The following is a 16,757-nucleotide window of genomic DNA, read 5'->3' as shown; positions in this document are numbered from 1 at the left end:
AAGGCGTTGAGAACTCTCCTCTTGAACACCACACTGAACATCCAAAGAACGAATCTAGTTTCCGAAATGAGCAGCTGGTGATGTTTAAGTCTCTCTAGCCATGTAAGACTTTCAACTGCAGAAGGGGGGTTTTCTATATTCAAGAAAAACAGAGTTGAAGGGTTTTCGGTCAATACCATTTTGTTTTCTTTTCCTGCGGTGATTTTCCAATATTTCGTGTGGCTTATTTCTTCGTTTTTACATCAAAAGAAGCATGGAGGTAGTTGTTTCTTTTCAGCAGGCTATTTGCGGTGGTAACACTTTTTTTCCGCACACCACACCCAACTCGTTTCAAAGCAAATTTAATTAATTTTAAAGTTGTGTTTTCTCTTTTAAACTTAAACCTTAATCGAATTCATTCAGAGGAAAAAGTAATATCGAGCTAAGATTTTCACAAATATTTTTTAGCCTTGCGCTTATGTTTTTCGCGAAGTTAAAGAGTACCTCTACTCACTAACATATCCTGACGTTCCGGCAAATTGGCTCTGGCTAATGAATTCTGAATTTAGGGAACACACTCGTGGCAAAGTAATTTTTCAGAGAAGTGAGAATTGCAGTAAAGAAGACAATCAGAGCGTTTTGTTCTTGTTTGTAGCTCAATGATGTCTTTATTTATGAGAATTCACCACGATGTTCCTTAGCATAAGTATATTATGCAAATTTTTTTCATTTAAAAAACATTTGCTTATCATAAAAGAACCACAAATATGTTACCTTGAAAATAAAACGAGCATAGCCAAGAAGGGCAAAGACACACATGGGTCAGGAACTGAAAAGAAAAGCTGACTTGTTGAGAAAGCTCTACAAAGTATTGGCGAAAAATAATTCACAGATTCTACGTCATTTAGTATGTTAAATTAATGTGGCACCTGCTTACTAAACATGATGAAAATTCAAAGAATATGAATAAAACACGAAAGAGTTAAAAACAAGTCTAATTATAGCTGTGACATTGTCATCGGAAAATCAGACAACAGGAGGAATTTTTTATCCAATAGAAACTGTTAAAATTCTCAACAAAACAATAATACTCTTATATCGAATAGGGATCGCCCAATAAACGTTCATTTGCTGCCAAAAGAGGGAAAGACAGAGCCACAAGTCTGAACGTGAGCGCCAATGGCGACCCTCACAAGCCAGTTATCTTCACAATTACCAATTGGAGTAGTAGCATTTCTCCTCGCTTTCAACATTGTCCTCTCCTTCACTGCATCTCTTGGTAATGCTCTGCTTCTATTAACATTTTATAAAGTGTCCTCTTTGCATCACGCTGCAAAGGTCTTGTTTGAATGTCTAGCCGCTACCGATCTTTGTGTGGGTCTTTTTTCACAACCTCTGTTCGTGACTGTTTTATTTCTTTACATTGATCTTGGTAACACCGACATAGATATTTTGTATTACGTCGAAGAGGTTGTTTGTATATCCAACTATGTTTTGTTTGGGGTGACTGTACTGATATCAACAGCCATCAGTGTTGACAGACTTCTTGTTCTGTTATTGAGGCTGAGATACAGACAAGTTGTGACACTAAAGCGAACTCAAGCTGTTATACTTTTATGCTGGATAATTGCTGTTTTATGCGGATTGGTTCGTGTCTGGAGTCAAACGGTTTCGGAGATTGTTGCTTTTGTGGCCGTTGTGGTATCTCTGGTTACTTCCGTGTTTTGCTACGTAAAGATCCACCTGAGATTACAGCGGTACCAGGCTGAAGTAGAAGACAACCCTGGCGAAGGACGGTCAAATGCAGGAGAAGATATAGGTGTAGGAAAAGATGAAGCAGGCGCAATAACAGGGACAAGAACAGCCACAGAAGAAGGAGCAGGAGTAAAAGGTACAGGAAGGGGAAGAGTACGTGCATCGACAGCAAAAGGTTCATCAAAACAAAGATTAAACGGAAGAGTTCAACTAAACATCAAACAGTATCAGAAAACAGTTTCCAGCATATTTTGGGTGCAGTTGGCTTTAGTGGCATGCTACACCCCTTTTATAATTGTGTCGATATTAAGACATACAGTACTTAGTGGATCAGCAATTCATGCTCTGTGGCTCTTTACGAAAACTTTAGTTTATCTGAACTCATCTCTGAATCCCTTTCTTTACTGTTGGAAAATCACAGAAGTGAGAAAGGCAGTAAAGGACACAGCCAGGGCGTTTTGTTGTTGTTCGTGATTCGAGGTCGCCTGTATTTATGTGGAAAAACTTCCGTGTCCTTAAAGAAATAATTTTTTTCGAATTTTTATATTAATCAATAAGGAATCATTGAATGCTGACAAGCAATTGCACTTACAGAGTCGAAAACTCTATTGCAATATGAGGAGGAATACAAATTTCTTTTTCTTTTCCATGTTTTCTTTACAGGAAGGAGAATAAGAAGAAGAGGAAGACATAACATCAATTAGTCTCTTTTTTTTGTCATGAAACACAATGAGATATTGATTGAGAATTGATTCTTTCTATCTATTTTGGACGGGTTTCTAATATTTATTTAAAGATCGCCCATGCATAAACAAAATTAATAAATAAACGTTAATTGTGGACTTGTCTTTGCTCGATATGCCCTGTTCTCTCATACGTAAATCTAATAACTCGCATATTGACTGAACAAACCGTTTTCAGCGAAGTGCGAAGCAACTTTGTCGAATAAAACCTTAAAAGAGTCTACCCCGTACATTTGTGCGGCCCCTTTAGTCCTATTGCCGGCGGCGCTTTTAAACAAGTAAGGTTGTTATTTTCTTTTCCTTTTTCGCCGCCTCAGTTATTGCTGACTTCTCTATACATACAGTCACAGTGAACCACTGCTTTCTTTTGCATTTTTGGCCTCTTTCAGCTGACTTTTCCCCACAATCGGGAGGAAAAACCTCAAGATGAATATGTCTAACCTTTATTTTAAAATGCGTCATGCTAGAATATCAAATAAGACTAAATTAAACACCTCGCAAATTGAGGAAGCCACAAAAATGGCTGATTAAATGGCTTATATTTTGGTATTAGTAAATTCGAGAATAATAAAAAACGAGATTTAGCCAAACTTTAAGTTCTCTTGAACTTTAACTTTATGATGAAAACACAAGCGCGCGTCTCAGCCCTTATCAATGTTCAACAAAATTTTTTTTTTCCACAAACAGTTTACATCTGCTTCCAAAAACAAAGCGTGGAATGTGTAATGATGTATCACGAATAAATCATTCACACGAGCTCTAGAATATACTCTAGGCCATTTCGGCAATAGTCTTGGTTTTAAGGGCGTGATGAATGACTCAATAGCTTAGTCATGAAAACCGGTTACGCTCACACAGAAAGGCACAATCCGTCTCCTGACGGTTTTCAAGAGGTATTACGTGTTTACTTATCAGTACCTGTTATAGTATTTAGCCAGAGACTAGCAAATTGAGTCATCAGGCTTTCAAATACTTTATTCTTAGTCGCATAAATAGACCGTTTTTGGTTGACAGATATGTCAGCCTGCTTGTTTTGATAACACCAAGGGTAATAATATATGATTACTGACACAATTTAGTTATTGTTGTGCGTGTGCTGGTGTTTGGTGGTCAGCCAAGACCTTTCAAATTTATTTATATTTCCTTTATTGACATTAATTTTACAAGATATGGATAGAAAAATGATTCATTTTCCAATGTTGTCTTTTCTGAAATGTTTGCATTATCGATGCTAATCGCTACACTGGAAATTTATCAAATGTTTATTATTTCTTAACTCTTCACCGAGGTAGATTTAACTAGAAGTGGATATTTACCAAGCTGCGAAGCGGAGATGTAAACACCCACCTCTTGCCACCGCACTTAAATGACTATTTGTTTTAGTGTATACTTTAACTCTATGAGATAAAATGATGCAAAAAGATGATTTTGATTAATTTATTCCTGCAACAGTCTCAACTTTTTTGGGCGCAAATCCCGTGGAGGTGAATGGAGAAGGATGAGCGAAGTTACGTTTTAGTGATTACTTTTGGGTTCTTTATATTCATTTTGAGTGGGTCGAAATATGTCAGATTTTCGGGAGGTTCAAATAAAAACATACTTAAATTTAATTTCGTGTACAAAAATTTCAAAACCCTATCTAAACGATAAATACTTCCTACAACGTATCCTCAACAGCCAAATAGACAAATACCGAAATAAAAGACATGAACCAAAATTGTATAGATCGACGTCAGAGTCCCTACTGATCTTTTATCGACGATCGTGGTTTTACTTCACTTTAATTTAAAGGACACTCCAAGTCTCAGAAAAAATTATTGTCTTCGCCCAGCCTTGAACTGGGAAAGAAATCTGAAGTTTAGCATCATCCAATAATATTCAGTAAAACAAGATTGAGGGGCATGTGAAAAGTCATTTACATATATTCTGAATAAGACAAGTCATGGAACAACCGCTTGTGGCACTCTGGATTCAAAGACCAGAGGGTCAGAGAACTCAGAATTTATGAGCACTACTTGTTGTCTATCAGATGGATTAATGATGAACTAAGCCACACCGAAATGCCATCGTTAATCTTATGCGCATATGCCTTTGTTTTGCTTAAAGTGGTCTGATCCGAACCAGCAATTTTGCTGCAACGAATGGAGTAAACAAAACGAGTTTAGCTTATATAAGTTTACTGAAGCATTTAGAGAGTGCTTTACAACAATTTAATTATTCCTAACAGGGTAAATATTCATTGTTACTTGGGAGAGATCAACATGTCCATTATTGTTCTTCTCTTCAATGCACTTACAAAAAAATTAAGAAATATTACTAATACTAGGAACAACACTCACAAATTTACGCAGCATTTCTAACTAGATCAGTTATAAAAATTATCTTAACAGCAATTTCTTTTTCTTTTTTTTTTCTTGTCTCTATCAGCCTACAGTCAATAACAAGAACAAAGCACTGACAAGTGCACCAAGCGAATAAACGGTAAACTAAGAAATGCAAAAGTGAAGTAAATAAACAAGTTTTTTTTTCCAAGAAAATTCCATCTAACCTCCATTTATAAACTATGAAAATGGTTATCATCACTACCAAAGCATTAATAAAGTAAAAGTACGATAGAAACTACATCTTAAAATCAAAAGCTATGAAATATTGAGGCTGAAGTTCTCGAAATCTAAACTACAAATTACCACAGAGTGTTATAAGACTACAACCTTGGAGGTTCAGCAATTCTGCTATTAAGCCTCAGTCCTGCACAAGAGGAGTTACTTCAGATGACTCCTCGTCTTCGTCACTTCCAGTTTCGTCTTTATCTGCAGCAGTAAGTTGATTACCATCATACTCTTGTACGCCAGCCTCCCCGTCAAGAAGGTCTACAGCATCACTTTGGTCGTCCATATAGTTTCCAAGGTCGTCCTGTTCATCCTTCGTGTACTTTAGTTGGCAAGTCTCAGGTTCTTCTTCTACTGCCTCCTTTTCAGATTGAACTGCTACAGCACCTTCATAACCAACGTTACTTTCAGGTTCACTTGTTACACCTTCTTCGTCATCAATTTGAATATCTGGAGGGAAGACGGAATCACTGTGGCCTTCTTTTTCGATCAGGGGATTGTATTCTAAAGAATCAAGATCTTCTTCCTCCATCACACAAGGGAATGGTGAGGTATCAGGTTTGTTCACCTCATTTGCGGAGCGTGCTAAAGAGTTAGGATCTTCTTTTTCAGTAACAGAAAGGCTTCCTGTGGCTTCGAAATCTTCTTCCCCAGCTACAGGGGAGCATGCTGAGTTATTGGAATCTTCTTCCTCGCCCATAAGGGGGCATGCTAAAGAATCAGAATTTTCTTCGTCAGTCACAAGGGGACATACTGAAGCATCTAGACCGTTTTGGTCCATCACCAGGGAGGATGGTAAAGGATCAATTTCTTCTTCCTCAATCGCAAGAGGGCACTCGTAGTCATCAATTTCTTCTTCCTCAATCGCAAGAGGGCATTCGGAGTCTTCAACATCTTTTTCTTCGTTCTTGCTAAGATATGGTAAAGTATCACTCTCCAAAGGGTACGCTTGGGCATCCATATCTTTCTTATCACTCTCAAAAGTGTATGCTGCGCAACCTTCTTCTTCTACTTTGATTCCGAGAGGGAAAGCTGTAGCACCATCGTCAATTCCAACCATAGAGGGATGTGCCGTAGCACCGTGCTTACCCACTTCACGGGCGAGATTTCCTGCGGCTGCCTCTTTGTCTTGTAAGTTAATAGCGAAGGGGAAGGCTGTAGCACCATCGTCAATTGCAAACACAAAGGGATGTGCAGTGGCACCGTGCTTACCCACTTCATGGGCGAGATTTGCTGCAGCTGCCCCTTTGTCTTGTAAGTTAATAGCGAAGGGGAAAGCTGTAGCACCATCGTCAATTGCAACCACAAAGGAATGTGCAGCATCACCGTGCTTACCCACTTCATGGGCAAGATTTGCTGCAGCTGCCCCTGTATCTTGTACGTTGATAGCGAAAGGGAAAGCTGTAGCACCATAGTCTATTGCAATCACAAAGGGATGTGCCGTAGCACCGTGTTCACCCACTTCACGGTCGGGATCTGTTGCAGGTGCTCCTTCGTCTCCTACGTTAATTCCGAGAGGGAAAGCTGTAGCCCCATCGTCCATTGCAACCAGAAAGGGATGTGCTATAGCACCGTGTTCACCCACTCCACAGATGGGATTTGCTACAGCTGCTCCTAGCTCGTCCGCTCCTGCATCTTCTGGGTTTGCAACAGCTCCACGGTCATCGACAAAGTTGTACTTATCCTGATCATACTTGTCATCGTCAAAGATATCTACATATGTCTATGAAAAAGATTAGAAGTTAATCAGGAACTGCATGAGTTAAAAAATCTTGAACGAAGGAATTTCAAAAATGAGTCACTAAAAAGACAAAAAAAGAGCAGATCAGATATCGGTCACAAAGACAAGAACCATTAGTACTTGCATGAATTGATAAGGAAAAAATTCGGGAAAGGTCTCCCTTTCTGTCAAAGTTTTCCAAAAGTGTAATTTTAAGATCTGTTCCGTTCTTTCTTGTGTGTAGACAACAGAGGGAAAATAAGGATGATCCAGACTGACATGACGTAACCACACTTCCATATGTTCAAAAAGTAACATTGGTTCATGATGAAACTGAATTCACAAATTGTTAGCGGCTGGATAGTTAATGCGTTTTGACATCACATTGACGTGAAAAGAAATTCGCAATTGACTTGATAGGATACCAATTTCAATTGCTAAAGTATATCCTGAATTAGACGCTGTATGGCAAACCTTTGTTTTAATATATGTATCCATTGTTTGGTAGAGCTTCACAAAGTGTGGCCGGCTGGCGCTTTCGTATTTCCAGCAGTTTAACATCACCGCGTATCTATAGAAAAACGCAGGGACATATGATCACAGTAATTCCGCGATAGGCACTAATATTGCAAGTAGCAAAGTCGAGAAACCACAACTAGTTACAAAAATAACTGAAATGCTAAGTTTGTCTCATTACATTGCAGCTCAAAGGAATTCTGTGATGAAAAACCCACCGTATTCTTTATTTGACTCAACAACTTTTCATTTAAATTTTTGTATTGACAAGATAAGATCAATTTCTTAGGAAGACTTCTTATTCAGACCAAGAGTATCAAAAACACCTGACCACAGCAGCAATCGATATTGCTTTTGACTTATATAACATTCCACACAGAGGAAGCAACACTTACAAACTGTCGTCGATATGTTCAGGCTTTGGCAGGCGATAACCTTCTTCGATTTTTTTCATTGTCGTGGATTGAGACCATCCTTCGTAAGGGATGCCTCCTGTGGAAAAATTATGTTTTTTTCTGTTCGCCAAAAAAGCACACTCTTTTTGTTGTAATCACTTTCATTCCTCTCAGGGCGATCGAAATGATTCTTCTGTGAAAACGACAATTAATTGCTGAAATAGATTTCGGTTTTACATCAGATGATAGAGTACTGTAAAAAAAACAAATTTAAGTGTAGCGATGGATTTAAGGTTTTTCAATAATGTACTAAATACTTTCAGTTCTAATTAAACTTAAGTTTTATGTCAAGTTGTTATGCATCGTCATAATTTTACTTATCAGCAACATTGAGTACTGCTTCAACTTCTCTATCGTACAATGCTCTTTTGTTCGCTCGGTATCACTCATCAATTAGTAATTGTGCGTGCAATCTCGGCAGGTATATTTCCTGAATGTAAAGTAACAAACAAGTTAAGTACCGACAGTGAAGATTTCATACAGGACGATGCCGTAGGACCACCTGTCAAAGAAATAGAAGGATGACGATATATCTCAACTGGGGTAGAAAGATTATAATCACTCAGATACTTGGGATGTTTAAAAACATGCCATCAGGACATAAGCAACCTCCTTAACAGAAAACGCCATATTTATTTGTTTCATTATCCACTCATCCTTTCATCCGTCTGTTCTTATCCTAATCAGATTTTGGATATTGCTCGTTAAACTTAATATTCATGTAAAGTCTCATACTACAGCTGTAACCTCAGCTGTTTCCCAGCTTGACGTTTCTTAATGACCCTCTAATCAATAGAGCACTGAATATTCTAGTTTTCCTCGCTAAGTTAAGGTAGAATCGTAAAAATGTTCACTCTTGGAATATATGTTGATAATAACCAATACAGTACGTACACATCGCTTTTGGTTGACAGTTGTTCCACATGTCCAAAGAGAATCTCGGGTGCAGTCCATTTGATTGGGATACATCCCTGGATGAGTAACCAAAATACTATAGACATCTGACATCTAAAGAGCCTTGTATACAACTTCTAAAATATTTTGCATATAAGATTAAAACCGTGATGTGAGGACTTACGATAATGTCAAGAGCAGTAGACACCTTTGTACAAATTCTATGGAAACAATTCACACACTCCTTTTCCTTTAAATCTCCTGTTTCTTTGCCCTTCGAGTTTGTATCTTTGCTATTCAGAGAACGATATCTCTTCCGGCTTTCTTATTTCCTGTGTTCACTCCTTAGGTACAATTTTTTTTTTCTGTGAAAGTTTCGATACGCTTAGAACGGCTTCCCATTGAAGGGAAATGTGTTTTGCAGTAAAACTGTATAACTGAAAAGAAAGGTTTGTGAGGACAATAATATTTAAATTCTTCACATTTTTATCTTCCATACTAGCTGCCCCAAAACCAATTGACTAAATGATGAAAAAATTCTGAAAATTACCTTCTTCGCATTTCCTGGGCCGTATTTGAAATCCTGATAAGAGAGCCCAAAGTCAGTCAACTTGCAGACACGATGCTCATCAAGAAGGATGTTACGAGCTGCAAGATCGCGATGAATTATCTGAAATCGAAATCAAAAAATGATATGATCTGCCAAAAGGGACTTTTATAAACTACATAAAATAAAAAATAAAATATAGGTAGAAAGTTTAACATCATGCTAATGTCAAACCATTTCTCGGTGAAATAGTGATTCTAATGTGCCGGACCTTTTTATCTGTACAGAATATTCTTTTGACGATTTGCAAGTCACGCCTTTTTAACACATGCAGGATCACATACTAACCAGAAAGAGTTTGAGCACTTACCCCTCTGGACGCGAGAAAAGTCATGCCATGTGCGATCTGTTTAGAAAACAGCACCATGTCATATGTTGTCAAGTGGTCGACCCCTCCGACCCCATGATGATATTGGTCGAAAACCCCCCAGGATTTTCTGAGATAACCCAGCAAGTCACCTCGCCACAGGTACTCCATGATAAGTATTGGCTGAGCTAAAAGGGAAAAACAAGAAAATTCTTTTACGGCAAGCAGTGCAGAAGTTGCAAAATGTGTTTGAATTGTACATGCTTTATCTACTTATACATTTGGTTATATCTAAGAAAGAGAGGGAAAGTCAAAGAGGGAAAAACGCAGATAGAAAACGGATGGACACATACAGCAGATACAGAAATACAGACAGACACACAGAGAGATGGACAGACAGACAGATAAACAGAAAGGCAGAAAAATAGGGATGGCAGATAAATAGACAGAGACTTCCCATCGTAAGTTAAAACTATTATCACAATTAGCGTATAAATTTTAGAGCTTAAATCTTCCAAGTAAAATGGCCTACATACAGTGCGAAGTAAATTTCTTTAGATTAGACAAAAAATGGAAATAACCCTTGAATTAGTACACCATCTAAGCAATACTGGTTGACGTCGGATATGTTTTTATCGTTACTGTGAATTAGTTGATAATATTCATAACAATAGCTGATTACCTCCAACTGTAACACAACCAATGAACTTAACAACATTTTCATGGCCCTCCCTTCCAAAGAGTTTTAATAACTCGATCTCTCTCAGCAGGGCCTTCCTTCCTTTCTCTCCGGAGATTGCTGGGAAACCACACAAAAATTAGATAAACAAACAAACTTTGCATGTCAAGAGAGACACAATTATGTGGTAAACATTTTTGTATACTAAGTGCTATATTACCAGCGCAACTTCTAATAAATTTGGTCTACATAAAAAAAAGTTAGTTTTCTAAACCCCATATAATCCATACTTGCCACAAAAATGTCAGTTAGCCGTCTTGTTCAGTTATATTGAACATGAAATTTCAAAAGTAGATTCATCCTTGTTGAAAAAATTATTTGCTAAGAAAACGCTGCACATCTCGAGCATTGTTGTTAACTAGGCAAGCTCATTGGACCGCGCAATTGTTTACAGACAACTTACAAAAGTAGAGACGCAATTAAGCCTTGAAATTGCACCTGTTATAATGCCTAATAGTCGGTCGAATAGATATTTGAGACAATTTTTATTAAAGATATGCTCTGTTTGCGCCCTCTTGTTTCCTACCGTTCATATGGTACATAATCCTTGCTTTTATCTTACTAAAAACTACAATAATTCCTTAGCATTTCCAGAATTATTCTAAATTCGTTTGACTCTATAAGCTTGTTACAGTCGAACCTGTATTTAGCGGTCACGCACGGGAAATGGTTGACCGTTTAATATAGGCTCCACGGAATAGGGCTACTATTGATAAAAGTTTAAAAACGCCACTCTATGCCATCACGGACCACTTAAGATACACAACCTCGCTCAAAAATATTACGAACATTGATTTCGGGAGATAAACCTGGATTCAATTTTACTTGAAAGATTATTCTTAATTTTATTTGAGTACTTCCGCTTTAGTGACCGTTCAATACAGGTAAGGAACATTAAAAATAGGCTGTTGGGACTTAGAAAAGGGTGACCACAACTGCTTGATATAAAAAGCACTATAAGCAAAGGAGGAAAGTTTCGATACTTTGAAAACCGACCGCTTATTACAAGGTGACCGCTTCATACAAGTTCTATTGCATTATGACGTTCAGCTTTTCCAGCGGAAGAAGATCATACTACCACCACTAGACTGGCAAATGGCTCTGAGCTTTTTGCGCCAGACTCACCCCCTCCAGGTTTCTTTGAGGTCACATGACATTATTTCCCATCAAAAGTTTCTAAGCGAGCAATTTTACAAAATACACCACGGAGTGACATTTTCAGTATTATGGTATTTTCCGCTTTTATTCGCTTGAATGCAATTTAATCAATAAATTTTCATTTTTCTCCACAGCTTCTAATACTTCAAATGATATTCGTGTTCTGTTGTATGGTAGTAGCGTTGTATGACAAAAGACTTAACAACCGATCCCCCGGGGAACCATCCACTAACAATTTGACATGCCAGCTGGTAAATCATTTTAACAGCGCACAGTTTTTAAGCTATCCATGTTATGTATCAAGTACGTTAATAAAGCATATTCTAAGTGAATGCCCTTTATTAAGATATATTACTCAAAAAATTAATAAAGGATAGTTTAATCAAGCTTTGTAAGTAAGTACTTACGTAGGAAGCATTTCGCAGCAACCGTGCGATTTCCAAGTCTGCCTCGAGAACGACCCAGTAGCGCTCGCCACACTGAACCGAATGCCCCTCTGCCAATATGCTCGCGAAGGATCAGGCGGTCAACTGCAATCTCCCATCCATCTGTGTTTACGTTCAGCTGATCCATCTCAACTTCATCGTCCCCTTCACTGAATAATTGCAGATGAAAAGAAGACTTTAACTATCTGTGTTACCTATCTATCTTTTCCTTCTTTGAATCTGGTTTAACGTAACGTGGTAAAGATATCCTCTTTATTTTCACTTTAATTTTTTTCTTTTCGTTTTTATTTCCGGGTGCTTCAGAAAATTATCACTTGCCAATGAAAAAATTATTGAAATAGGTGAAATTTAGATACTAATTTACTGAACGCATCGACCCAGAAAGGAGATTTTATTGAATAAACTTAGCGCCGACTGTGTTTTTCGGCATTTTACGTCATATAAATATCGTGCCTCCTACGCGAGAAATGAAATACTAATTAAAACCATCCGAAGTATTGTCCACAATCGATACATCGAGTAATATTATTATAAATCGGTCTACAAGACTCCGAGTGTATTTCAACTGTAGTTTCTGTAACAAAGAGTGACGAAGGGTCAAAGCTTCTCTTCTTCTTTAAAAGTACGCCACCCACAACCTAGCGTACTGGTAACAAAAAAAAAAAGGTACTAAACAAGATGTCAAAACAAGTGAAGGACGGACGAATCCAAAACAGACAGGATGTTAGGAAACATTTGATTACCATTTGATGAGAACGGCTTCGAAAACTGCTGCTGGTTCGAAATAAGAAACCTTTTATTTTGGCCAGTGTGCTCTTAATGGGGAACATAGTCAGTCCGAACAGAAAAAAAAAGACGTATTTACTCAGCAGTGGCGCTTATCACTACTCTACTGAGACTTATTCAAGAGTTAGAAACTTCGGAAATAACCAGACGTTCAGACATTGAGCATTAAAAAGGGAATTCACTTACCGCAGCCTAAGTGGCACCTCAGGTGGGGCTATTGTCAAAGGATGTGTGGAAACAGATGAAAGAAATCGCTTCGTTTTGAGTAAGAATGACATAATTAACTAAATTAAAGCTTGCGACTCAGAAACCACGTGTAACTTATATTTGACTCTGTTGTCAAACAGCAGGAGAAGGAATAAGGTGGGTTATCATGGTAATTAGTTTCATATAATTTGTAACGTTTTTGTAATTTGATTAGTAATGGCCTTTGCCGGGACTGTAGAGGGACCTTCAAAATCAGCGCTGGAAATGTACAATATGACCTGCTTTAAATAACTCCTTCCTGCTCCAAAACACTGACATATTAAAAGCCACAATCTGCCATATGAAGACATTTTATTTTCGTATGGTAACATTTTACCTGTCTCACGCCGTTTTTTAATGTATAAAATGAGCGCCAGTAGAAAAACGACAGCAGCCAAAGGTCCCCCAATGTAGTACCACTCTAGTGAGCTGCTTGAGGAAGATGAGCTGTCGGAGGGAGGTGAGCTGCTGGAGGGAGCCTCTGAATTTCCTGAAACAGGAATGTGGTCGGCATTAAAAATAAGAATTAATATCACCAATTATCCAGATAGAGAGCTATTTTTTTGTTCCAACAATTTACGTTGTTCATTGCTCACGTTGGGTGACCGGGAATAACCTTTGGAAAAACAGACGCAGATCTGTTAATTTACAAAAAACAGGCAGACAGAAAGAGAAGATTGGTGAAAGAATTAGAGAATGTGTATAACATGCTGCTACTGTTTCAAACTCGTTTTGAAACATTTTTTTTCGAATTTCTTTCAAATTTCTTGTTCCCAGAAGACCAAAAAACCGCTGGAAAAGTTTGTGAGGAAAATAAAAGGTGGACGTGTATTTTATAATAATAACCTTACATAGTTAATTACTGAAATTGTATGTAGTTCCTTAAGCAGCTTACCTTTGACATTTACTGTCACAACAGAGCGAGCCACAGTTCTCAGCTTGTTACGTGCTTCACAAGAATATTCCCCACTGTCCTCTTCCACAACACTAATAAGAGCCAGTTTACTCTTTTTCTCATCTAATAGTGTATTTAAAATTGCTCTTTCTGTTATTGGTTCTCCATCTTTTTTCCATTTTATACTTATTGTTTCTTCGTTGACTTTGCAAGTCAATATGAGGGCATCTCCTTTGGTGAGTATTGTGTTTGTCACTGTAACAATTTGAGCAGAGGCTTTTCCTGCGTTGAAAAAGGGGCAATTCGTAAGAATGCTAGTGTCACACTAAAACTCCAACTGCATTAGAAACACTCCAAAAAACAAAACAAAACAAACAAAAAAAACATGGAAACGAAACGAGTCAAATGCGATCTTTTATTGGAATGCTTCGAACAGATTGCTTTAAATGAAAAAAAAAAGAAAAAGTGTTTCCTTGTGAGTTTCGTGAGGTTTCGAAAGAGTTTCAGAACAAGCTTGAAGCTCTTATGTTTTAAATTTTCTGGTTACTGTTTCAGCCGCCCCAGATCCTCCGCTAACTTCTAAATTAAGGTCTTGATAATGTTCCATCTTCTCTTGTTCTTTTTTCTGCACCCTTGTGTCAAAAGGACACCACAAGTGAGTCATGCAACACGAAGTTTCTTTCTTTTCCAGCACAGCGGTAGCGGGTCTGATTTCAAGTAGATGATCGTCCGTCTAAATTCTAAAGTATTACAACAACTTCATGAGGTGGTTTTCCATCACTTCCTGAGGAGGGTGGACTTACTACATTTTCTCGAGTGAACTTAAAATATTTTCTCAAGCTGACACTGTTAAATTTCCATGGAAAAATTGTGGATATCGTAGACGGAACTAGAACTAAGAGCTGTTATGACAATTCAATCGATAGAGAATACCCCATGGAAAGTCTGTCCGTATGGTATTTTACGCACGAGTTGGTAGTATCGGAAATCGAACAGGTGTGCGCAGCGAACCGATGAGATTTCTGGTACAAACCGACTCGCTGTTTTGTCTTTCTCTTTTTGCTCTGCATACTTCCTATTCCGCTTAACTCTCCACAGAGTTTCCTCAGTCATCTTTTGTAAGGAATTTGATTTAATAAACAGTCCTGAGAGCCGATTTTTATAATGTTACAGACGGAAACTATGCCAGTGAAAGATTAATAAGAATAACATACGCTTTATGGGTGAAAAAACACGATACGCGGTTCCTCATACGTAAAAAAAGCGATGTGCGCCATTTGATTGCCTCTCGGCTTCTTGGACCAGCTTGGGAAGAAAATTTTTCTTAATGCTTTTTCAGCGTGTAAATCCGTCTCATTGGCTCTTAAAAGTATTTTAATTTTTCTGATCACTTTGGTTTGGTTTTGAGACACTCAATCGAAGAGCGCTAAATGAATGACCAACTGACTGACTGAAAGACTGACTGAATAAATAAACGAATATCTGAATGACTGAAAGACGCAATAGAATGACAGAGTCATTGAGTGACTAAATGACTAAATGGAGTGAGTGACTGATCATGAATAACTAATCATGAATGGCTGACGAACTAAATGATTGATCATGAATAACTGGAAGACTGACCGACCGACTGATTGGTGAAAAAATTTAGTGACTACTCTTTGATTAAAGCGGTTTCAGCTGTAGCTTCCCAACAGATTATGCTAAAAACTTACATCAGGAGACAGTAAACGTTTCCGTTATGCAGAAGGTTAGTTGCATCAGCCTCACACATTTGTTCAACGTATTAGCATGAATCTGTTCTCTCTTTGCACAGGCGTATTTCAACAACGTGCTTCGAATTTAAATGAACTATAAAATATTGCTTTTGGGTTTGTTCCTTTTTCTTGGAACAACTTCAGTGTCCGCCAAGCCAAGACAAAGGAGAGCAGACGAGGTATTAAATCGGCTGCAGCTTCTCTCAGATGAGGTAAATAAATATTTAAGATAAATTATATATTATTTCTCATCAAGGTGGGGAAAAAATTATTCTTAGGGTCTCGAATAGTAATAAATCCTGACATAAGTAATAGAGGGGTTATTCGCAGAATAAGGCAAAGATAAGTGAAAAAGAACTTTGTTCACACGAGAGTGATAAAGAATATCGTATCAAAGGTCCAGTAAATACCCTTCTTTTGAAACTAAGGTATTTGGCATTTGAGAGGGAGGGTGGGGGACAGAATACTACAAGGTCTAAACCTGTGCTGGAACAACTGTCTTGCCCCTCCCTTCCCGCCCGCACCATTTTCTATACTTCGTAGCTATGTTTTCTCTATATGAAAGAGAAAAGCATACTTTGAGATGTTTAATCATTGAATTTTCATGTTAGGAATTGCAGGCGAAAGAAATCAGTTCCCATATAGAAAATGAAGCACAAAGTACTAAAAGAGAGCCTCGACCGAGATGTAGCGTTGGTCATTTTTATGGAAAAAAATGTAACTCTGGAAGAAGATAATTTAAAAATTTGAAACAAACTAATTTAATGATTTACTTTCTTTACTTTCTCCTGAGTCTCTTGCGTTACGACAAAGTTTGAACAAGAAGGGGTCATGTTTCAAATCACATTCGTAAACGTCGAACTTATGAAAGACTTCGACTTCACCACACGATTAAGCAGGTGTCACGTGATTTGGCACATAATCGCTAACTCGTCCCAGTCGGCGTTTCCATAACGCGCGCGAGTAAGGTAGACCTATTCTTGTTCCCCTTCCCATGATCTCTTTCTTTCCCCTCCTCCCTCTTTCCCATTACCCTCGCACTACGTACTCTATAAAGACAAACCTTAAATCTCTACGGCAGCCATTGTTAGCTCTTGTCACGCAATCCTCTCAAAGATGGCGTGATAACTTTACCTACAAACCAT

General features: G+C 38.0%; 2 protein-coding genes and 1 long non-coding RNA gene across 3 annotated transcripts; 2 read left to right on the top strand and 1 right to left on the bottom strand.

Moving 5' to 3' along the window:
• The first annotated feature begins 47 nt into the window (after window positions 1–47).
• LOC149046196 (uncharacterized) lies at window positions 48–2,574 on the top strand. The gene has a single exon (XM_089206972.1). It carries the CDS (start codon window positions 1,159–1,161, stop codon window positions 2,206–2,208), a length of 1,050 nt encoding a protein of 349 aa, XP_089063098.1. The 5' UTR covers window positions 48–1,158; the 3' UTR covers window positions 2,209–2,574.
• Window positions 2,575–4,642: 2,068 nt separating this feature from the next.
• LOC149046195 (uncharacterized) lies at window positions 4,643–14,968 on the bottom strand. The gene is made up of 10 exons (XM_089206026.1): window positions 14,893–14,968; window positions 13,856–14,137; window positions 13,298–13,450; window positions 12,901–12,928; window positions 11,890–12,077; window positions 9,589–9,773; window positions 9,222–9,341; window positions 8,672–8,748; window positions 7,281–7,377; window positions 4,643–6,809 (listed from the first exon to the last, which is right to left on the bottom strand). Exons 1-10 carry the CDS (start codon window positions 14,966–14,968, stop codon window positions 5,220–5,222), a joined length of 2,796 nt encoding a protein of 931 aa, XP_089062152.1. The 3' UTR covers window positions 4,643–5,219.
• Window positions 14,969–15,669: 701 nt separating this feature from the next.
• Window positions 15,670–16,372, top strand: LOC149046194 (uncharacterized). Its single transcript, XR_016186758.1, has 2 exons — window positions 15,670–15,824; window positions 16,224–16,372. It is a non-coding gene; the product is annotated as an uncharacterized LOC149046194 (long non-coding RNA).
• Window positions 16,373–16,757: the final 385 nt, after the last annotated feature.

The sequence above is a fragment of the Pocillopora damicornis genome, chromosome 5, assembly GCF_964200805.1.
Source record: "Pocillopora damicornis chromosome 5, jaPocDami1.2, whole genome shotgun sequence".
NCBI classification, from domain to species: domain Eukaryota; kingdom Metazoa; phylum Cnidaria; class Anthozoa; order Scleractinia; family Pocilloporidae; genus Pocillopora; species Pocillopora damicornis.
The sequence above is the reverse complement of the archived record's forward strand: the minus strand, read 5'-3'. Positions and strand labels throughout refer to the sequence as shown.

Excerpts from the sequence above, each read along its gene's own strand:
- LOC149046196 (XM_089206972.1), top strand. The coding sequence starts at position 1,159 with ATGGCGACCCTCACAAGCCAGTTATCTTCACAATTACCAATTGGAGTA.
- LOC149046195 (XM_089206026.1), bottom strand. The coding sequence starts at position 14,968 with ATGACTGAGGAAACTCTGTGGAGAGTTAAGCGGAATAGGAAGTATGCA. Across the intron at positions 13,451-13,855 it reads TGTGACAGTAAATGTCAAAG|GAAATTCAGAGGCTCCCTCC; the intron begins GTAAGCTGCTTA and ends TTCCTGTTTCAG. Across the intron at positions 12,929-13,297 it reads TAAAAAACGGCGTGAGACAG|CCCCACCTGAGGTGCCACTT; the intron begins GTAAAATGTTAC and ends CTTTGACAATAG.